This window comes from Perna viridis, chromosome 4 (genome assembly GCF_037379345.1).
Source record: "Perna viridis isolate PV_CMFRI_1.1 ecotype Kerala chromosome 4, ASM3737934v1, whole genome shotgun sequence".
NCBI lineage: Eukaryota > Metazoa > Mollusca > Bivalvia > Mytilida > Mytilidae > Perna > Perna viridis.
The window spans coordinates 43,811,671-43,836,012 of record NC_142448.1 but is presented as its reverse complement, the minus strand read 5'-3'; the positions used below and the strand labels follow the sequence as shown (position 1 = coordinate 43,836,012).

At 31.3% G+C, this 24,342-nt stretch overlaps 1 protein-coding gene and 1 long non-coding RNA gene across 7 annotated transcripts in view; one reads left to right on the top strand and one right to left on the bottom strand.

Annotated features, from left to right (window-relative positions):
* Nucleotides 1-24,342, top strand: part of LOC148620207 (ankyrin repeat and fibronectin type-III domain-containing protein 1-like) — a 208,995-nt gene extending 184,653 nt beyond the window's left edge. For all 6 annotated transcript variants that reach the window (XM_088580895.1, XM_088580893.1, XM_088580896.1 and 3 more), the window contains 16 exons: nucleotides 2,343-2,512; nucleotides 5,181-5,291; nucleotides 6,463-6,541; nucleotides 7,004-7,107; nucleotides 9,703-9,836; nucleotides 13,173-13,251; nucleotides 16,230-16,343; nucleotides 16,740-16,928; nucleotides 17,446-17,562; nucleotides 17,917-18,010; nucleotides 18,286-18,535; nucleotides 18,959-19,177; nucleotides 19,570-19,736; nucleotides 20,029-20,336; nucleotides 21,025-21,125; nucleotides 21,612-24,342. In XM_088580895.1, coding sequence (XP_088437021.1) covers nucleotides 2,343-2,512; nucleotides 5,181-5,291; nucleotides 6,463-6,541; nucleotides 7,004-7,107; nucleotides 9,703-9,836; nucleotides 13,173-13,251; nucleotides 16,230-16,343; nucleotides 16,740-16,928; nucleotides 17,446-17,562; nucleotides 17,917-18,010; nucleotides 18,286-18,535; nucleotides 18,959-19,177; nucleotides 19,570-19,736; nucleotides 20,029-20,336; nucleotides 21,025-21,125; nucleotides 21,612-22,334 — 2,959 coding nt within the window. In that variant the 3' untranslated portion in view covers nucleotides 22,335-24,342. The remainder of the gene's footprint in view (nucleotides 1-2,342; nucleotides 2,513-5,180; nucleotides 5,292-6,462; nucleotides 6,542-7,003; nucleotides 7,108-9,702; nucleotides 9,837-13,172; nucleotides 13,252-16,229; nucleotides 16,344-16,739; nucleotides 16,929-17,445; nucleotides 17,563-17,916; nucleotides 18,011-18,285; nucleotides 18,536-18,958; nucleotides 19,178-19,569; nucleotides 19,737-20,028; nucleotides 20,337-21,024; nucleotides 21,126-21,611) is intronic.
* On the bottom strand, nucleotides 221-12,525 carry LOC148620208 (uncharacterized). Its single transcript, XR_015921744.1, has 3 exons — nucleotides 12,302-12,525; nucleotides 1,661-1,689; nucleotides 221-345 (listed from the first exon to the last, which is right to left on the bottom strand). It is a non-coding gene; the product is annotated as an uncharacterized LOC148620208 (long non-coding RNA).

Below are 24,342 nucleotides of genomic sequence, written 5' to 3'. Positions count from 1 at the left end.
TAACATTTTCCACATTCTTTATGTTTTTGCCCCTTTTTTTTTGTTTATTGAAGGTTGCATGTATCACTTTACTATTTTTTCTGTATAATATTTTGACCCATCAAGTCATTGTTAATTTAAAATACTGATGAGACCGGAACTGGTATAAATTTGGGGGGGGGGGAGGGGGTTAAGTAAATTATTTTAAGGCCTCATTTTGAAATTAGATTTATTTTGGTATGAAGAGAACATGGTTCAGAATCTTCCTCTCCTCATCCTTTATGTTTCTGGGGCCACAATGGACTTTGGGCCCCCTTCCCTCCTAGATATTTTGCGGAAGAGTAATAACCATAAAATGTTCTGGAACTGAAATGTAAATGTGTTCAATTTGTACAAAGCCACTGGTAACATGATAACTACGTCTTGGTTCAGTTCATACCACAAGCACATCCTTGACTTTTTATGAGCAACTCGGCGGGTGTTTCTAGAAAAGCAGAGGACGCTTACCCTACCGGTGCACCTGGTCCATGCTCCCAGTTTTTAGTTGAGTCCGAGTTGCTCATTTGCTTTTATTACTTTGTTTGTATGATTTTAGTTACTCTATGTTCTTTGTTGTGCATGTCTGTTTTCCATATCTGGTCTGTCCCTGGATTACATTCTGTTGATTACTGCTATAAACTTGGTTCCCTTGATTACTCTTTAAAACTACGTAGCTCACTTTTTCAAAGGGATGCTTGCAATTTATTAACCTTAGTTAACCTTAGGGAACACATGTTCTTTCAAATCTTTTCACTTCTTTTGACAACCCAGACGAAGATAAAGCTTCACGATCTGTGAATTTCTTGCTAATTTACATACAATTAAAATTTGAAATGCACCTTAACATCAATTAATTATTATCAATTGTCATGAATGCAAGGAACATGTTTTAAATTTATGTTTGCATGTTATGTGGCAGGTTTATTAACAGTATTTTGTGAACAATTACCCATTGTGAATGAAAAATCACAATGGCGTGTATAAAATTTTGATACAATTGTTTTGGGTGACAAAAGTCCAGTTTGTGCCCATGTAAGATATGACTACTGTTTGTGTCAAAATTAAATGGAATCAAATACAAACCATCTTAGGTGGAGTTATAGCGCTAAACTTAAAAATGTTCTAACTTGTTTTATTTAAATGTTTCCAATATACCATATCTCATGGCTTAAAAAACATAGATTTTCACTGAGGTGAGTTACTACATTTGTTTTATTGCTAAGATATATATATACATCTATGATATTATTTAATGTTAGTCATCTTTGAAGGAGGATAATGTTCATTTTTCATTTGTATCCTTTTTTTCAATTCTTGGACATTAAGGATCAAAAGTGTGTGTGTAGGGGGGGGGTGGAGAGTGTACTGCAGAGTGATGGTGAATGAAGTGTCTAGTTTCGAAAATCTTAATATGTTGATCAATGAAATTATTTTCTTGATCTGAAATTAGTTTTCTTTGTGTAAAATTACAGTGTATAATATTTGATAATAATCATTTTAATTTTAAGGAAAACATATAGAGAGACATGTAGCAAGCCTGAAAGAGACTTCATTTGTCAATCCTTGTTTATTTTTATTTGGTAGCTGATAGGAATTAGTTTGCCATGATACACTGGTTTTTTATGGACAAATGCAATTTTACCTTCATGCTTGTTTGATCTTCAACCATATCTATAATTGAAAAAAAAATGGGGTCAACCCTCTGGGTTAAAAGGCAGTTGATGTAAAAATTAACACAAGACCATTTATCATAAGATTAGTGAAGTAAAAAATTCCTATGTTCAATATAGATCCTATCACCCTGTCACTATACCGTCATAAAAACTAGGCCAATCGTAATTTCATCTTATATATAGTCAGGAAATTTTTCTTAAGGTGTTTATTAAGCTGTTCTGAATTTATACACAGGTAAGATCTGTCAGTGTTTGCCACCTTGCTTGATTTCAAGCGTGCACATGTGTAATTTTTTTAAATATTTTTTTTGCAATAATATTTAGTTTTTTTGAGTTTTCAAGGCAATATCATACTACACATGTGTATATACATGTTTTATGGGGAGACTGGTCATAAACTTAAATGAAAAATTCTGAAATCAACTAAAAGCATCCAGGGTACACAGGATTCTTGAGTCAATGGTTTTGTGCCATTTTTATTTGTTTTGTTTTATCTTGTTTTTTTGCTGGAAAAGGAGGGGGGGACATTGTTGTAATCAAAAAAATTCCCAAATCTACCTATGCCATCCTGCCATATTCTTTGAACTTGGTTTAAATATGCCATGATTGAAGGAAAACTCGAAGGTCATTTTACCTTTTTTTCTATTTCAGTGGAGATGGAAGAACCATAAAGATTTTCATGTCTCAGAACAATAATGAACCATCACACTCCCCATCTCGAGATTCCCCCTGTGGTCTGTTACCCTCTCCCAGTGCTCCAGCTCAACTTAGAAACATGAATGGATACCAGTCTTCTCACCGTGGATCAAAAATAGTAGTTTGTGAGTTTATTGAGTTATTTTGTAACACGAGTAGATGCTGAGTACTGCTTAGCGAGTTCAATAAGTAAAATGGTAATTGAAATAGTTTGAGTGCATTTCTGTGGTTTCTTTAATTATTTATGTTTGTTAAGTGTATTTGAATAATTGTTATAAATATAACTTTTAGTAGGAGCTACAATATGATCCTTTTTTTTATGCATATTGCATGACGAATACTGATCGAGTAAGTATATAAAAAATTGAAAAATGATGATGGATTGGAGGAAACATGTTAATGTTTAAATTAGATTTCTCTTTTTTTTTTTCTGATCCAGTAACAATGCTTTTTTTCTTCGTGAGAAATATCCCTGGTTTGAAATAAGTTGATAATAAGTAAAATTGTTTTCTCTCCCTAAAATTCACATATCAAATTTAATTATTTGAGAATGGTCTCTTTGTATAAATTGTATAATGGAAGAATTTGTAATTAAGATAAGTGTGAAATGTTCTATAAAGTAATTAGTACTGCACAATGCAGAATAAAGTTGTGTTTAATCAAAGAAAAAAAAATGGCAAAGTTTGAATCGAGTGTGAAATTGCCACAAAACAAAACCTATTGACTTCTCTATCAAGAGGTAAAAATGTTACATGTTCATTCATTGTGCTGAAAATGGGTCCGGTTCTTTGCAAAAAAAAAAAGCATTATCATGCTTATATAGTATTACATGAAAGGAAACACTTTTCAGTAGCAAGAGGCCTGCTGATCACGTCATGTTGTAAATAATAAGAAATAATCTTACTCAATTTATGTGTAATACAAGACCACTTATTGTTGACGGAAAAAAACGTTCAAAACTAATCCTGCTGGTAATAACATTAAATATTAATAACACATAATCGTCGAAGGCATGCAATGAAACAAAGTAATATTGTTTGGCAAATCCCCATTTCAAATTCACTGATTCATAATAGAATTAAATTGGTCCAGTTCTGTAATACGGGTAGAGAAGAGTCATGTCAGAAATTAATTGAATCAAAATATTATGAGATACAATGGCCATGGATAAGTTGGACCTGGTTTTGTCTAAAGTTCGAAACCATTTCTTGAGGGAATTTTATATTGGTAAGTCTGAAATGTTTAATTCAATTTTGATTCAGGGCTTCATAATTTGTTTAATTAAGACAAGAAATTGTTCAAAGCAAAAGGGCTTAATAAATATTTTGGTACATCTCTGTTTAAAAGTAGTGAAGAAAGTTTCTGTAAATAAGGAGTTTGATATTTGAAGATGTATGAGAATCCTGAAAATGTCAAAACCTCTAGAAACCAGATAGTTTTTGAAGTCCCTTTTTTAACAATTTAGATGTATTTTGAACCACCTGTCTAAACAGTCCAGAATGGGTTCATGTGATGTTAGGGCACTATTTTTATTTTTTTCAAATGGGTCATTTTCAGTATTTATTACAAGCATTCAAGATGTTAATGTACCATTTAGTACATTCTAAGTAAAATCTTGTAATTTCAAAAGGCCATTTTCAGCTTCAATGGGCATACGGCCCATGCCCTCTTCCTTTCCCTTTCACTGGGTCACTGTCCTTGATTTTTAGTTTTTAATTGTTACAGAAACTAAAAGGCTATCTATTGTTTTGATATGCGTCAACGAAAACATTTTATTGGAGATCATTTTACTTTGAAATAGAAACAGTTACAGAAAAGAGCAAAATATTTTAGCTGGATGACATTGGTCCTGTTTTGATGATATATTGTCACACGGGTAAAATAATGGAATTTGTTTTGAATTTGAGGACGATGATCTCTTTGTAATTATTAAATGATGAAAAAAAATTAATTGAGTGATGTCAAATCATTTGTTTATCATGTATATCCTCACTTAGTGTACATTACAAGTCATTAATTTTCAATATGTAGTTTTTCATTAAAACTAATAATATCATATATTATTCATATTTCATATTTTGTTATGACGGAAAAACGAACATAATATCATCAACAACTGAGTTGAAATTCAGTATTGCGCAGGAATTTTTATGGGTATATTTGTAAAAAAATAAAGTGCAATTTGCGTACTTAAGGTAAAATACCATATTTGTATATTTATGATGATTAATTATTGAAATGGTTATTTGTGCTGATGACAGGTGCGGTATTTTATAAATTCTGCGGTTCCAAAACTCGTTTCTCAGATTTGCTCAAGCTTTGGTTCTGTATAATGTTCAATGTGTTTGCCAAAATGATTTCGAAGAATTCTTACCATTAAATTTTAAATTTGGTAAGTGGCTTTGAAGTAGTAAATTGGGTATGGGAAGATTTTCTTTAAAGTTTTGGTATGTTATTAATGGGGAAACAGGTGATATATTACGTGTAAGAGACCATTAGTGACATTTCATACAGCTTTTAAAGGAAATATTTTTATTGTCATTTTTTATCGGGGTTAATGGTTTTTTTTTTTTTTTTTGGGGGGGGGGGAGGAGGGGAGGGATTAGTTATTTTTTGTTTGGAATTTTATCCATATTTCAGGTTCTTTTTCTTTGCCTTGTACATGTGTCTGGTTTCTTCCTCAAGAATTGGTTTCTGTTCGAGTTTTTTTTTTTACTTTGCCTAATATAATAACAGGTTTCTTCTTTGAGGATTGGTTTTTGCTATTCTAAATATTTACTTCTCCCTTTTTAGCTGCCAAGAAGCGGGGCTCAACGAGTAGTACTGACACAGATATACTGTCCCCAAGTAAAATGTATGAGAGACGGAGATCGGACAAGGACAAAAGATCAGGAGATGCTTCTGGTAGGTCAGAGGTCATGATTTCAAATTGCATAGCAGCTACCATACTAGAACTTCAAATTTAAAAAGATTTCTAGTTTATGCAGGGCTTGATGGTAACAGATGTGTTTTACTGTTCTAAATACCTGACCTGTTTATTATAAGAGTTTCTTTTAGTTTTCCTATAATTTTTTTTTAAAGTGTCCCTCCTCTTTTTTAAAGCTTGAGTCTAGAAGTCTTCCTTTGACTTCAAGTATTTCACAATTTACTGAGGTTTAATCGAACCTATACCTTTGGGCTTTTAACTATGATTATTTTAAATTAGTACTTTTTGAATCATCATGAGTTTCTAGGTGGAACTTGTTTTTTGTTAATCATAGGCAGAATTTACTCATGAAGCATATCAAACATTTTTTTTTTTTTTTCAAAATCCAATCCGGTTTCAAATATTGATCAACATGCTTTTCTATCATGTTAGGAAATAATACGAATTAGGTAATGTTATTCTAAATCAATAATCATTGTGATTGGCCAATCAGATTTCTACCGGTAAATTTAAACTTTATCAGTTCACAGTCATGACTAATCTTTATTCTTTACAAAACATTCATCGGCCCAGAGCCATTTTGAGACACGAACAAGGTAAAAAATTGTCAACTTCAACAATAATTAATTGGACTCTTGTAGATAAATTTGATAAATTACTTAATACATGTATTATTTTTGTAATGATTTGTTTTGGACTGCACTTGATCTTCAAGATACTGTCTGTTAGGTTTGGTTCATCTTGATTGCATTTCTTTGTTTGGGCAAAGATAAAACTTTTCAATTCCGTTCTAAATGGATTAGAGGAGTCTGTTCAATTGGATTTGTCTATCCTTATTTTAGAATTGTCAGGTTATGAAAATTGACTGCACTAAGATTTCCATGCAGTAGGCCATTGTAATGATCTTGCACAATTTGTTGGATTTTTAATGAAATATTTGACAATGAATTTTTGAATTATTTGTCACATTAATTACAATATCCTAACTTATTTGATTTGCACCATCTCAAAAAATCCATTATGATAAAGATTTAAATAATTCATATAAAATCTAAGTTGAATGAAATGTAAGATTAAGTAAACATATACTGATACCATTTTGCAATGCATTTGACGTCAATTTCATACTGTCATTTTAATTTTTTTCAGCCTTGTTTGAAGTTGTTGAACAACAAGATATCGACTCTGTCAAGGCCATTCTAGAAAGTAATACTGTTGACGTCAACAGGTATTGTCTATTTCATTCACTGTCAATTTCAATTTAAATACTAAGTATTAGATGACAAAACAATTTATCCATAGTCAATATAGAAGTTAGAGTTAACTCCCCTTATATGTGTGTAAAGTATGATTTATTCACAAAATATGTTAACAGGAGATGTTGAATATTCAGTTCGAACAATTGAACCTGTGATTTTAATTAAATAAAAAAAAAAACAATCATAATTATTACATTTCCCCTCTAGAATAATAATTTATTAAATAAATTCTTTTGTTGTTCAATGTGATTCAAATTGAGAAAAAGTGTAAATTTAAACAAATTTCCAAGTGCATTTGACTTCAGCTGATTGAATTAGTAGTAATTATAAGGCTAAGATATCTAAATGATATCTTATTTTAATTTTTTATTCTTTTTCTTTGTGTGTTTCTTGATGAATTTACTGAATTTAAAATCATCCTGTTTTTACAGTTTAAATGCTGAGAGGTTAACTCCCTTAGATGTAGCAGTAATGACCAACAATATACCAATGGCTAAGCTGCTGCTCTCATACGGAGCTAGAGAAAGTCCTATGTGTAAGTTTGCTATATGAATTGGGTCTGTAAGTCTTGTTCTAGTTTCATTTTCCTGACCAGAATTTCTGATGTAGAATGTACAGAATTCCGAAGACTGGTCTGCATTTTATTGTTTACGTCTGGGATCTCAAAACGCTGCATCACAATGCAAAATTTTCTATTTTGCGCTTTTACTTAACTCTTTATCATGCAGAAATAGATATTTGATATTTTTATTGGTATTTTTACGTGAAAATGTGTTTTACTGAACCCAACACTCTGAAAATGAATCTCTATGCATTTGAATGGTAGACTAGGATCTATTCTCGTAAAACCACTTGAGACTTACAAACCCTATATGCAGTTGTACTAAGGTTTTTAGCACAAAAACTTAGCCATTAGTTGGACATACTCTAACCAAGTTATTTTTGTCAGAAGGCTAGGCTTTCCTACCACAGATTGTATGTTTACTACATGTACTAACAAGAGATACTAACAGAATACCTGCAAGGGCAGTAATGTGAGACCTGAAGGGGTCATCATGACCATTAAAAGCCAATCATCACCTTGTGTTCCTCTTGGTCTCTGTGGCAAATATATCTTCTTGTGGTTTGTTTGGAGTAAGGTGTTGCAGTTGAGAATTTTGTACAAATTTTCTCAGTCATCAGTCTTAAATTTATTTCTGTACCCCCTTTTTCTTATAGATGTTCTCTGTTGTTGAAAATCTTTTAATTCAGTAGTTGATAGACTTGTCAATTTTTTCATCTTATGGCTTCAAGTACTTGTATTGTTGTTAAATGTGTTAAAAATCATCAGATATATTTGTATTGTAGAGTTCAAAGCACTCTATATTGTTTGAGTAATTGAAATTTGTCATAAGCAGAAAGACTCTTAGTACAAACTACTCATGCTAGATGATTTACTAGAACACAAAGAAAAACAATAACATAGAAATATTTCTGTTATTCAATTCATTATCATTATTTTTCACTAAGACAAAAACAGTCAGACCACATTTTTGCATTCAACTTGTGAAATATCTTCGATGACTAGCACTCCCCCTAAACTTTCAAAACAAATTCCATAGATTTCATTATTCATTAAGTAATTAAGACGTCTTTCATTGAGCAATTAAGAACTTGAGCTAATTACTTTAAAGTACTTCGTACTTTACGAGGTCGTTGATTTCAGTTTCTATGTTTTGGATTATCTCTCAAGTTTGTTTTTGATATTTTCGAAAAACGAAATAGATGAGAGAAAAAAATGAAAGAAATTCTGCAAATTCCATATTGTTCCCTTTTCTTTTGAAATACTTTTAATCTTATGCCCTTTTGATGTTGTGAGTTTTGTGTCTTTATGAATAGTTGTGGTAACAGAAGTGGAATCAACATTCTTTGTAATATATGTTTTAATGAGCCGTACAATCTTGCATCTTCAAGTTTAACATGCATGTTTGACATCCATAAGCAAATGGTTTCATTGTCTGTTCTATGGCTTACACATTTGGCTTCTGTTGCTTTGTAATCATTTTGTTCCAGGTTCATAAATAGCTCTTTATATTTGCTGTCAGTATGTATAGTTATGTTTGCCTTTTTTGCTATTCTGTTAAAGAATATAGCGCATACAGTGATGATATTCCTTGAACATCTTTAGTGTATGCACTGTAACCACCCAATGAAGAATTAGAGGCATATAGATTTTTTTATCTTTAACTGTGATCCTTCTTGTTCATTGACATGATTATTTTGATTGTGTCTCTGTTTTAGGATTTTAATGAAACTTTGGGTCCATTTCCTCATGCATGAAACAATTCTCATACGTGGTCCTCACCATTGAGTGCATAGTTCAGGCATCAGTGTCAGACATCACACATATTTTAGGTTATGAGCAAAGTAATCTAAACTATATTGCAATAGGACTATCATTAATTAAAATTACCAAAACACATTTAAGACCATATGATGGTTGTTTGAAAATTTCACAGTCCTATTGGTGATGCATTTCAGAACTGTCTAGATATTTTAACCATGTCTTTGTTTTAAAATGGGTCATTTTTTTTTTAAAGTAACTTCCTCAGGGTTGACTATAAATATCTTCCCTGATCAAATCAAACTATATCATCTCAACCAAAATATTGCAAATCATTCTAAACAAATTTTATGACGGCCTTTGGCAAGTGATGGTGTATTTTACGTTTATTGCTATTTACCTCATTAAAACAAAAGAAAAACCAAATGTTTTAGATACCTCTCTACTAATAAATAAGTATAGTTTTTTTTACTGTTAATTGAATTTGCTTGGTAATTAATTTCAAGTAGTGATGATTTATGACTAAATGCAGCTAATGAATATTCATTAATTGGGGATGTCTATTGACACAATAACAAACTGTGAGATATTTGTATTTTTTGATCAGGATTGTTTCGAGAGTATGGTTAAGGAAGTCAGTTCTCATAAATGTTATTGGATGTTCTAATATAAGTACACATCTTTTGTACAGATTATTCAGAAATTGATGTATTACTCTGCATGTTTAGAAAAATCTCATGATTTTGTCTTTTTTTTTTTATATACATTGTATTGTATGTTGAAAAATCGTAATTTCTCTACTTTCAGTTCAAAGATCAGACAGTCGCTCAGCCAAACTTGATGAGTTGGTGATGGATGCTGAGAAAAGAGTTGTAGATTTGTCAGCTGCCATCTTAAATGCATCTGCCAGCAGTGGGTCTCTCTCAACTACGCAACAGAAGGTATGGCAATATGATAAGGGAGGTAACTCATTGATATTCTGTAAACCAACTTATTTTCGTTAATTTTTCAAGCATGGAAAAAAGGTGAAAATAAATACATCTCAGAAAAAAAATTAGATGCAAAATAAGATAGCAGCAAATTGGATTGACTTTCTGAATCAGGAAAATAAAGTAGTTTACTGCATGTATATGCATATATAGCTTAAATTGAACTCTTGACCCGGCTGTTATACAGATACTTGTGGAATAATTAATAAAGGGATTGGTATTTGTCAGTTCATGAGGATTTTGTTAAATTTCTAGAGTTGATTACAGAATCTTAAGATGGATTTGCTTAAAATACTTTAAAATTGATGAAATAATTTCATTCTGTCAAATAAATTTCATTTTTTGGAAACAAATCTTTATTTTCTTTATTAATTGTTAATTTTAGCTTTAGAATGCTTATTATTAAATGCTACATTTCTTACACATATAAATTATGGCTCATAGCTTCAATTTTTCTATCATTGCATTACAATTTGGCAAATATTAAAGTTTGTTCAAATTCTTGAAGCTAAGAAAAAAATCACATTATCAAATAATGTGACAAACAATTTCTAAAATAATTCTAAAAATTCATCTTTTTTTAATTTCTCAAAAATCTGTAAAACATACATGTACCTGTCAATCAGGCTAATCATAAATTGAACTCAATTGCATAAAATTGAATGAAATATAAGTATCAAATGTCCAAAGTGTCAATCATTTAGGTAATCCATCTTAATTAGGTCATAGGTGTCAATTTCATGTAAATACTTGTCATATTTTGTACTGTGAGAAAATGATGTGAACTGTTTAAAAAACTTCAAGGGAGATAACTTATGATATGGATTGCAAAGTGTATTCAAACTTCATCATGGATGAAAAAGGATCAAAGATGTTATTTGAGACTTGCAGACTTTTTCTTAGTTTAGAAAACAATCAATGATATGACAAATAAAAAGGTAATTTCTGTTTTCATTTTGAAAGTCTTATTTTGAAGCCTGGCTTTCTTGGCCCTATTTTCTTTCTGTTTTGAAAGCTGGAAACCTTCTTATTGCAATTATGGGTTTTGCAATAATGAGATTTGACACTCAAATAATTAAAAATAAACTTGGATTGATATATTTCAATAGAATGGATTATCTCCTTGTAATCCACTCAGTATGCCTGGCACTATTTTGAATTATAAATTTACCAAATGTTAGGGCACAAGAACTCATTGTATGAAAGAACTTGAAAACAGTCAAAGATCATCAGTCACTGCAAGAATTAGGCAGTGAGGTACATTTTATGTACCTTTTGTCGCAAAACACTCACTATGCAACTTCACTATTTCTTTTTGAATCAAGAATATTGGAACAATTGTCACATTCATGAATACTTTTTATGAGTTAAATTGAACTCAAGTCTTTATTGGTTTCAGACAGTATTGTGAGTGGTACACTCATGGCAAATTTTAAAAAAAAATTTTTGTATACTTTCTATTGTAAAATTTTCATGGTTTAAGCAGCATTAAAAGATCAAATAATGATCATTTCAAATAAAGAAGGCCACTTTTATTCAGATATTTTTGAAGGTCATTAGGTTTATAACATAATGTATATGTTTCATATTGAAGACATTTTGCCTGTTTTTTTAAAAGACATGCACCTTTAAAAAACGTCATTGATAATCCCATGATTACAATATGTAAACAAAAGCAGTTAAAGCTGGTCTTTGAAGTGTGTCAAATCTTTATTATTTACAAAAACAATATCAGACCAATTCTATAAACCCTTTTGTATTTCTGTAGATAATCCATTGGATAACCAAAAATAGGGATATTTGGTGGTGGACACCCTTTTTATTAAGGATAATCTCTTGTAAAAATACTTATGTATTCAATTTGTGTGTATATACATATTGTATCGCTTAAAAGTGATTGAATTTTCTTTTATTACTAAGTTGTGAAAATTTTATCAGGCTTTGTTTTTAACATAGAGGATTTAACATTCCCTTAGGTATTGTAGCTATTGTTTATACTGTGAAAGTACTATTGTTCGTGTGGTACTAATTTTCTTGGTTTTCATGTATAGGCCAAACCACAAAATTTGGTTTCCAACGAATAGGTTATTTCCATAAATGTGTAAACTGAAATTCTCAAAACCATGAATTCAAGAATCCACCAACTTGTGTTTCTTCCCTAATCCGCTAAAATCAGTATCCACAAATTAAAGTACTTTCACAGTATTGTGTTATGATTTCAATGTAGTAATTTTCTTACATAATGAAAATCATTTTCTACAACTTTTACATAGAAATATAGTTGATAATAAAGTATCTGCGGACCAACAAAATTGACGTTCAAACAATCAACATCTATAATCACTTCAGCTGTCTCTTAAATCCATCTAATCTGGACAGAAAAAAAATCTTTCCAGTTTAAACTAATCTATACCCACCTCGATCAAGTTTGCCAGGTTAAGCCATGTAAAGTTACATTCCGTTACAGAATAATTTCGTTGTTTACACCACTTGATAATAAGGTCATGTCTTTTAGATCTTCGTTTCAATAACGTAAAAATTTCTATGTTAATTGGAAACTCGTGTTTTATGTAAAATGAACATATCAACTGACAAGGGTGAATTTTTGTACAAGTTTTTTGTTTACAAAAGTTGGGTTACGTCACAATGATGCTCTTACATATTTATATATATATTATGATACATGAATGTCAGCTGTATGTAATGAGCTGCACAGTTCATGAAGAGGGATTCTTTAAATAATATTTGAAATTCTCTACAAATTTGTTGGAATTTATCACACGTTTTGGGATACTATGGAGCTTATATTATGGGTAATTCTTTCTTTATTTTTCTTTTTATTACACTTGAAAGAATTTGCTGATTTGAAAGAACTTGGATATGCATTAACTGTCACAAACTTTTCATTTATGGAGGTAGACCTAGGGTAAGGGACATGACTCTTAAAATCATTGGAATGTTTGTATTCAGCATTTTACATCAATGTCATATAAGCATCAAAATAACTTAGATTAATTTCATTCTGTGTCAAATGAAAGCTTGATAGCCTTTGGTGAAATTGAATATGATACAAACATATCACTGACTTCATAAGTTATATCCCTTACCCTATGTCCACCTCCATAATTAGATCTGCAAATGTTTTTTCAAATGATATGAAAACCACACTAAACTAGCTATCACTGTTATATTGGTATTTATTGTTGATGTCTTTTAAGTTAGCTTCAGCCCTTTCCAATATCAAAGGCTTGTTTATCTAATTGTTTATTTCTCATATTTATCTTCCAGGAAAACGAGAGGCAGTTGAGTCATTGGGAGTTTCGACACAAGCTGCTTAAGAGGATGAAAGCTGGATATGACCATGCTCGTAAGTTTCTTAAGCATTTAAGCAGAGGCTAACAAGCTAATTTTGAATGTCCAAACAATTTTAAAAGAAATGCAATAGCTTTTGATTATGCATCTGAAGTTTATGTTATTGTCCTCATACAGATTAGTTATTCCTGCTTCATATTAAATGTTCTTTGAAATTACATGTATATGTTTGTTTAGCTGTTATCTTTCATACCACCTGTCCATATTATAAAAGTCTCCTACACAGTTACAATGTTTAAAAGGATATTCAATGTTTAAAAGGATAAATGCTTTGTTTCAAGCCATTAAAATATCACATAATCGTCTGCCTTTTCTCATCAGATTTCCATCTTCTTTGGATGTAATTGACCGTCTGGGTGGCTAATCTTGGTCATCTGTATGTTTTGTCACTTGGGACTATTTGAGGGTAGTGTCAAGAAATAAAATGATCTCAAAAGACCTATTAACTGTATTTTGATGGTTTTTAAATGGACTTCCAAAGTTTAAGAAGAATCTGTCAAAAATTTATATTACATACAGTCTGAAAGGATTTTGATCAATGAGTTTTTAAATTACTGTTAAAATGACAAGATTTTATCGATCCTGTGTCAAAATTTTGAAATCTTTTTGATGTATGAAAAGGATTCTAAACTTTGGGCCACGTTTCTACTGTTCACTTCACAAAAAAGGAATAAATTAAAGTTTAAATATTTACAACTCCTAATAGAGGTAAACATACTGGAGAACACTTTTTTCAAGTTGATAATAAATTTCTTGATCAAATATTGACTTGAGTAATTTTGTTTAATGTATTATGTTGAAGATGTTAGTTTATTACATAGTTGTTCATTATTGCTTGGGAACTTATCTGTTTTTGGTTTTAACAGGGTGTCGTTTTTGTTTAGCTCATTGAAAAATTAGAATTATGTGAATTTGAATTCTTAAGCATTTTTTTTTCTTTTTGTAAGGGGGTATTAGATAGAATATTGCTCAATTTTGTTACCAATTTAGCCTTTTTAATGCAATTTTTTTTAAGCTTGATTTCTAGATAAGCAACCCCTTATAGCCAGAGGATTAGATGGTTACCACAATCTACCTTTTGGTAGCAAATAAGGAATTAAAAATTGAAGAAAATGGACATAAAATATTTTAAGTATTGCTAAATTTATAAATTTATTGCATGAGCTCGATACCCATATTATGCCATCACGTGTATAAGGAATGATATTGTCACGAGAATTTGGTTATGTCTTCCAGTTCACACAACACAACAGCTGTCCTGCAAAAAATCTTGAGATGAACTTATTACTTTGTGATCCTTATTAACTTGCAATTAGAATCCACCATTGAAAAAATATGGACTAGTCCTTTTAGTTGCTATACTTACCTTAAAAGAATTCGGATACCGTGTGCTATATGGCTTGGCAATTACGCACGACCAATCAGTTATGCAAATAATCCAGCTACCCATTTTCTATTAGATTAAACGAAAAAGTACCGAGAAACTATAAGTTTAGTAACAACATAATGACAATATCCCCTCGTAAATTTCAAGATAAAATTATCTTTATGTACCTATGTCTTAAGTGGATTTAATAAAGGTTTAAACATTTTCTGATTTTATTAAACAAGAATCAATTGTGGTTACCTTTGTCTAATATCTAATGAAACATGCACTTATTAATGCGGAATTTAATGTCAGAACCTCTAGATCTCATCTCTGGTAAGTCCTTCCTATGCTTTCGTGAAGATCTTTGGTTCCAATTTCAGCTTCAATATCAAATTATCTTAACAACCTTCTATGTTTTTCTTAAGTAGAAGAAATTCAAGTGTTGACAAAGGTATTTCAGATTCAATACATTTTTTCTCGTCTGTTAACCTTTGGAACAGTTCATGTTGGAGATTCCCCACTCCCACCCCCTTTGGTACTGTCTTGTATATAGGATTTTTATGTAAAAGCAATGTTTTAGTGTAAAAATTCAATTTGTTTTACAGTTTTTCACAGAAATAATACATTCAACCTAAAACCTCCCACAAATCTTCTTTTTTATGGGAAGTTATAAATTTTTCATTGTTTTTATGGGAGTCTCTCCCCACCCATGATGTGGAAGGATTAACAGGTTTGTTTCTTTACAGAGTTTGAAAAAAACTTGCAGTTGATTTTTTCTATTTGATATTGCAGATAAGTGGGAAATTTTTATTACATTAATTCAGAAATTCAATCGTTACAAATTTCACCCCCAATAAGCTCTGGCTTATTTTCTTTTGAGTGGGGGCTAGGGTAGGGAAATACCCTGTTGACTTTTATGATATTGAACATGTTTAAACCAGAATGACAAGCAGATAATCGTGGTGGTTTTAATCAATTCAAACCTGGGCAACATGTATAGGTGCATGTTCATTACTGTTTGTTTAAAACGGACCTTTTCAAGGTCACATTTCTCTTTCTTTTGGAGTTACCCTGTTACTAAAATATTCTTTTATTTCCTACACTTAGAATTTCAACCAGGAAACATGCTACTCACCTTTTCGGTGATTTATAAAGCAGGCTATCCATTTAAATTCATCACTTTGAGTAAAGCAATACTTTACAGTATTGTAGCAAGGGTTGGTACATGAGGAGAAAGTTTGTAGCATACAGATTACAGCAAGTAGTATAGATAACTTCACGGAATACAGTGAAGTATTCCTTTGACTGAATGAGCATTACCTGATGAACTGTCGTAGGTAGATTTAACTTTCTATCATTTCATAGAGATTTCAATCTATGTTTGGTAGAAAGTAGCTATCTCCTGGTCACTTGTCCAGTTAACTACATAAGGCAACTCATTAGGAAACAGTTATTCGATTAAAGGAAGACTAACTCTATTCCCTGAAGTTAACTAATTTATGCGCTGTAAATTAAATTTTAAGCAAAATAAACTCCAAGATTATGTTCTGCCATCATCAATGATGCTATAAATGGTATAATGAATATTTTCTTTTTATTTACAGGAATACCTGACCCACCAAGCTACGTCAGCCTGACAGTGGCCAGTAGTTCCTCATTACTTGTAAGGTTTGACGAACCCTTAAATCACAACGGAGCAGTTGTTACCAAATATAAAGGTAGGCATTTATAGTTTCAATTACTATAAACATTTTTATTTATTCAGATTTCATTTTATTTTTTCAAATTCCATCTACTGAAACTGTAAGTACCAATTTTCGGGGTTTTGAAAAAAAGTATATGTATATATTTCAATGTCCAATTATTGTTTTTGATATTGGTCTATTCTGAATATGGATTAAATGAGTATATTGTGTAGAAAAAAATAACTGCATTAACAGCATAATATACAAAAAAATATATGGACGGTAATTTCATTTTTCCTGTATAACGCCAAGGTATACTTCTATTCTTGAGAAAATTGATTAGAAATAAAATAATTCAATTTTTTAACTTCTTGTGAAATTGAGTACTTGTATGAATAAGTTTACCATAGTTTTTTTTTCTTTGCACAGTGGAATGGAGTTGTTTTGAAGACTTCATGCCCCTAGCTGGTGAGAGTATTGTAGAGAATATGCGACACCTTGAATACGAGATTGACGGTTTAGCCAAAGGGAATCGTTATTACGTCAGAGTTGCCGCCTGGAATATGAAGGGTTACAGCCCATACACTGCAGCAAAACCTTCCTATGCAGTTCCATCAAGTAAGATTTTACGAGCTTGTCATTTCAAAAAAAATATTACTGTATATGAACATCAAAAACACCCTGTCACAAAAAGGTGAAAAAAGGGGGATGGCAAAATTACTCAAAAACTGCATTTTGCTGAAAATTCACATAACCAGTATTTTACGGTACTAAACAACTGAACATACTGTAGTTTAGAAAAAAAAAAGAAAAGATCCTTTCTCATCTGGAAACCGTTAGAGGACAGAAGGAGGACAGAAGGATGTGCAACTTTTTGGAGGGTATAACTTAATACCTTGTCACTTGTAGTATAGTAACTTTTTAGGGATTCTGATATTGTTTGGTATAATGTCCATAAGGAGGCTTCCTTAAATTTTCATTATTTTGCATATCAGAATTATGGGACTTGAAGCACAGAAGTACAGAGATTTAGCATTTCAACAATTTTATCAATTTGTCAAAGATGGAATTTTGTGAATGAGCTAAAATAATAAAATTTGGTTATCAAATTTGATTTATATTTTACTTATTTAAGGTTGGAGAGATATAGATAATAATGCCATGTCAAGAACTGAAGGAAAAACCAAAATTATGGATGAATTGTTTTCTCAAGTCAAACATTTAAGACCCCCGGATGCATCAGAGTTAAAAGGTATACTTTGTTAAGTTGTTGAAGACACAGTTTTGATATACTTCTGCTTCAAAACAGAACAAACTACTGTTTAAAATTGTTTTATTACATATTTACTTCCTGTTTGGTTTTCTGTTTTTTTCAATTAGGGAGTTTATACTGAGAATATTCTCAAACAATTTTATTTGCTATTTTTTGGTATATTTTGAATAATTTAGATTTTTTTTGTATTGAATCAACTAAATTGCTATTCATCAACTAATTTATTATTTTGTTTTATATCCTGTTAGTTTAATATATTTTTTCTGAGATTATACATGTATTATACATTTTATGAAAGTTTGGTAGTTAATGGGAGATAACTCTGTATTGCAGACAATACCAGTGGTGACTCTCCACAACAGAGGAAGAGAAAGAGTATCAAAAACCTATTTACCTCAGCTCCTAAGTTTTATAAAACATTAAAACGGTAAGTTTTACTATAATGGATGGACAATTTTGGCATTCTGAAGAATGATTGAGGTTGTTCCTGCAGAAACTCTTCTGAAATCATGGATTAAACTACACAATTTTAAAGCTCACAAGGTCACATTTTGAACACTAATACTTACAATTCAAAATTTTCACAGATTTTTTTGCTTGCTATGATAGAGAAAAATGCCTTTGAAATACAAAAAAAAAATAAAATGTATCAATCTTAAATTTTTAAATGAAATTTAAATCTTGTTGGTCAATTTTTTTCAGTGGAGTATATCTTGCTTGCCTCTTATACAATGGTGATAAAGTATTGGTCACATCAGATGACATGCTACCGATTGTTGAAGTTGATGAAAACTTCTCTGGACCAAATGTTTATGGTGATTTTCATTGGCTGATGAAAGTATCGTGTAATTGGGACGATGTGAAATCTCTTCGACAGGACTTAGACAAAAATACTAGTGCTGGAGCAATGCATTTTAGGAGTAAACTATTACAGGCTGTCTCTATTATGCAGGTATGGAAACGAGAGTATAGATTTTCTTCAATGAAGAGTTCTATCTTACCAGTGTTGACGCAAATCTTAAATTTTTTTTTTAATTTTTACTTATTCAACATCACTTGATTAAAAAAAAAACACCAATGCATCTCCAAGTAAATTATTCTTCTTTTTGAAATTGGACACAGGGATGGATTCATAGGTTTTGTTTTTTTTTTTTTAATGGGGTTATAGGCTTTTTTTGCTCATTTTTGCCAAAGTTTTGCATGAAAGTAACAAAATTTTCCAAAAATTAGGAGTCCAAACCCTGTAACCTCTCCTGGATTGATCACCGTGATATCTGCCAATGGACATAAAACTACAGTCAATTGATCTTTAAAACTATGTTGAACATGACCAATTTAATTCTATAATAATCTTTATATCCTCTCTGTTTTTCAGAATTCTCTAGGTATTCAAGACATTGGTCAGTTCCACTTCAAACCTCTAAAGGACCCTAATGGTTGTGTCATACTCACTTCAGTGTGCAATATCAAAGATCCAAAATGTGTCACCCTCAGCTCGGCCAGATGGATCAGCTTTGCCAAATTATTACGAAGATCATCAGCAGCTTTACAAGAATTGACGGAATCTCCTGATGTTCTTCTCACATCAATTGCTGTAAGTATCGAATATTTTATGGTTTTAGAAATAAAGTTTCCTTATCATTCATTGAACAATCAGACCATTAAATCATTACATTTAAGAAATATTTAATAACATTGCACATAGACGTCTAGCCTGGAAGGTTGAAAATGAGATTGTATATAATTTTGTTGTTAGGGGAGATAACTCAACTTCAATCGAATACTGAAATAAGCAGCTGTGGCTTGTGTGATATTCACAAATGACATTTTCAGGGGTTATTGACTTCAAATTGAGCAAATATGAAATTGAACAGTGTTTGTTTCAAATTGGAACAAAAATTGTCTTCTTGTCAGAAGCTGTAAAGCAGTAATTTACAGTTGTCAGAAAACAAAATGAATATTAAGTTTTCATTTTTTTTTTTACAGGAAATGATTCTCTACAACCAAGTCAGTACAATATCCCTACCTAAAGGATTATATATAGGTTATCTCAAGCTACAAGTAGCTGTTGATCTTATCCAAGTTCTTGTTCCAAAGAAGGCGCCAAATGTTCTTCCATATGTTAAAGTCAGAGACTGCCCAAATGTTTCAAGGTAGGTAACTCTGGTTTTTAAAAAAAAGCTGTTGGTGCATGTCTTAAGCTGCCAGAATTAGAAGCATGGTTATATATAGTTAATGTGAATGCTGATTAACTATTTAGCAGTAACTAATATTAAAAATGTGCCTGTGAAATTGGAAATTGATATAGGTGGTGAAAGTATATGTATGAAAATTACCATAATTGATATAGATATGTTAAAGTGAACATTGAGATAATTATGACATTCGAGTTTCATGACTAATATTTTATGGCTTTTTAATGATTCTAAAATTTTCATTTTTCAGAGAAGAATGGGAATGGTTACAGACAATCAATGCTGATCAGCATGTAGCGCCACCTACAAATACGCAACAACAATTCCGCAATCAAATAACTGAAGCCAACAATAAACTGTTAAACATGTTAGAAGTTTCTGATAATATGGCTGGTAGCCATCGGTTGTATGACCTTGAGGTCATGGAGTTCAGTAATGATGTCACATTCCTGCTTGTGCTGCCACCTGTTGAAGATGTGTGTATTGTGCCAGGACAGCAGAACCTGTTATCTGAAAAGAAAGATTTTATGCTTTTACCAGTACAAGTGTTTGAAATGAGTAAGTATTATGGTGTCTTGTTTATTTATTATATTGCATGTTGGGTTCCACATTTTTATGTTGAATTATACATTACAAATTTATTGTTTTGAGTTGCGATTGTTTGAACTTTTTAGGTTTTTTTATATATGCATCAGACATTATTTTCTTCATCTTAAAAGCAGAATTTCACTTTTTCAATTCTTAATTTTACTGTTTTGTGTATCTTTCAGCTGCAGTCTGTATAGTTTCGCTTTTTACCCTTTGACCTTAAGGAAAAGCAAGTCACCTAATCGTAATTCTGTTGCCAGATTGGCCAAAGATTGATAACTTAGTGGCATAAAAAAAACTGTATTGAAAGTTTGATATGGCATGCCATATGTGTTATTTTCTTGCAAGAAATTTAGAACCTTAGAAGTAAAAGGAACAAAATTTTATTATGTCGGCCATCTTTTTTTTTAAATATAGTACTTGTTTTACCATATGTTTACTTCTGATTTCGTCAATTTTCACTCTGTTTTTGTTGGTCTTGGAAAATCATGTTTGATGCATATTGAATAACCAATAAGATATATTTTGTCGTCAGTTGTAAAAGGCTGCACTAATACTTTATGTAACTTTAAAAGACTTAAATATAAATGTACTTGTACAGTTGTCAAATTTCAGAATTGAACTACAAATCTTAAAAATGACTTTTAAAATTTTTTAGTTCACATGTGTACCTACAGACAAGATTTGATCTCTCGTTACGCTCGGTTGTCAGCCATATTGGAAATGGATGTAAGTCTGGCACAACAAGCACAGAGAGAGGTAAGTCGAGAATGATTCATTGTCTTAGGTATTTTGAACTGCCATGTGGTGTGGGGTCACATGCCTACCTGTGCATTGTTTCTTCTCTAAGCTAGCACTATAAAGATCTCACCCATCATGTAGGACTAGTACAAAGCCGGGTCTGTTTGATTGGCTCAGCATGTCAGAATAGTATAAGGCAGGGTATGTTTGATTGGTCAAACATTCTTTGCCTGAAATGCATAATGTACAAATACGTCAGCTGTAAGATGTTAAATCACCATCAATCAATCAGTTTTTTTTAGAAGAAAAAAAACATAAGCTGACAATAAAACCATTCCAGAAATATTTATGATAACTGGAACCAGGAAGGCATGCATTCTTGTCAACAAAAGATTGTTGGAAATTTGGTACATGACATAAAATACACAGATTTTATTAAGACTAAAGAGATACCAGTAGTTTTTGGTGTACCAGGATTTATAATGAAGATTGATTTTCTTTCAGGCTTTCTCTGATGATGAGTTAAATGCTACAAAAGATCGAGTGGACCGCTTGAACAATCTACAGCAAGGGTTAGATCGGTCATGGAAAGGAACACGGTGGATTATGGACTTGATTACATTCGCCAGAGACAAATCTTCCAGAGGAGGATTACCATGTAGTATTTTAAATAGTTCTATAGATGATGCATTTACGACAAAAATGTCTGAAGAGAGTGATTTTGATAATAATAATTCTCACCCCAGCTGTGGATCTACAGGTTGTGACTCAAACGAGATCAGTGTTGGAAAAGACAATCGTAAAATTGCTAAATTTTATGACCCAAATGAGGAAGTATCAAAAACTAATGGACATGTGCCAAAAGAACCTACCCATAATTCATCTGGGATTTTACAAGTTTATGCTGCATATGAAACAGGACTGTCAAAGGGGACAAGAGTTCGTCTACATGTGACAGAGAAAACTACAGCAAGGGAAGTTGTGACTTTAGTAGTGAAACAATTGAACAAAGCTGTGACAATGAAAGGTAAATCTGGCCCTGTTTATGACGAAGATGAACTTGATAAGTTTTGTCTAGTTGCTGTAATTGGAGCAAGAGAAAGAATCTTACGGGATGATTATAACCCGTTACAATTACAAAATCCATGGACCAAAGGCAAACTGTATGTAAGGATGAAAAGAAATTTATTAGCTGCTATCCAGCAAGGGCATGCTACTGAGGTGTGATTCATTATGTAATATTTGTTTTCATTGGTTATTATCAACCAATCATATCAGTGCTTTCATTTGTTTTTCAACTTTCATATCATGGGATTGATCATGTGATCTAAGTGGTGATAGATGCTTTTTTACAGTTTGAATTTTATACTACTTAATACTGTGATGGCATTTTATTTTCAATTGAATTAGATGCAAGTGTTTTTGCTTTCTTGTATGTTTTTTTATTTTCATTTTCCATGTTTAACATATGTGGTTGGTACATTTACATGTTTGTGTAAGGTAAAAAAAATACTCATAATTTATTGTCAAATTCTGAAGAAGAAAAAAATGAATAATTGTACTTATATTTTTTGCATATTTTGAATGACTACTTTATTTTTATTTTTTCTTACAAAAAATTACTTAGTCATATAATGATCTAAATGGCATTAGAAATGGAGAAAATTCTGTATGAGGCTATTGGGGATATACTCCAATTCTTCCCCAACCCATTTTATTGGAAAAAAAATGATTTTGTGTTTAGGCAAAAATAAGCAAAATGATAGACTGAAAACTGCCCTTATTTTTGAAGAACTGTAAAAATTTCAATAAGCTACCATTTATTTCATCAAAATGTTAAGTTATTCTTTTTACTCCAAGGCTTGATGCTATTCACTAGATTCTGGGAAGGCTTTCCATAGATTAGTCAAGTTCTGAAAATTTGGTGTTCCAACATGAACTTTAGGGGGACTTGCATTTAATTCTGAGGTTTGGGGTGGGGGTGGCAGTTTTTGGAATTTACAGTCTGGCTTGAAAAAGTGGAGAACAAATATTCTTGCCTACACTTCTTAGAAATTAAATAAATTTTCTGACCTCAGTACAGATACTTCATGCAGTGAAATGGTAATTAATCTTGCTGCACTGTGATGTGGTTGAAAATAAATTTTCTATCCCCACAGAAAAATTGTTATCTGTTAGGTTAAAAAAAATGTTATCCTTAAAATAAGTTCGTTGTTGGAAATTGAATCAAATTTATTACCAGTTAAGTGAGAATTAACGACTCATACTAAATGTGATTAAGTCTTTTTGTGGAAATTCTAAAATTTTCATTTTTTACTCATTTAACCATGATTCGTATAGCCTAGTCAGTTTTCTAACTTCATCACTAACATTTTCATCATTACTGTTAAACCAATGGCACATTTATTCCAAAAAGCTAGTCAGGTCATAATTTATGACATTTTGAATCCATCCAGTGATTGTTTTTCCTTTTTCTTTGCATTATCCTTTTTCATTTTTTTTTTACACATGTGGTAATGTGCAATTTAACCATAATGCTGTGAAGTTATTATCAATGCGGAAATCTTGTGCATGTATGGCTGTAGGTGGCCAGACTTATTGGCAGATCCAGGATTTCAGGTTAGTGGGTGGGCATAAATGGAATTAAAAGGCCAAGCGAATCAAATTTTTAGGTGGGGGCAGTGTACATTCTACTATGCATTATTTGGTTGAAATATTTACAAGTCGTAACATGTACATGTATAACGTCTTACTAATAACATCACAGTAAATAAGTCTTCTGCCATTATATACAGTAATATTAGATAAAGCTGAGCTATATTAGGTAGAAACTAACAAAATTAGTATGTACCATATTAATTGACACAAATACCCAGAAATTTTTTTCTTCTTCAAGCTTTAAGGACTTTTGGAGCTTTAATTTGAGCTTTAACATGTCTGTCTGTCTGTCTTTTTGTATGTCCGTCAGTTTGCAAATCTGGTAATGGGCTATTTTTCTATGCTTTTCTATTGTGCAAATATTTGTAATACTCTCTTGCCAAATCAAATTAAATGTCAATAGGTCAAAGGTTAAATGTCTATATGTCGAAGGTTGTCTTAGGGCTTTATTGATAAACCCTCATTTCTAGTTCTTGCAAGCTTTACTAGCATGTATTTTTCTACAAATTGCAAACTATTTATGAGTTGTGAATGTTGAATCAATTGTTACCGGTTAAAATAAAATTATTAAAAATTA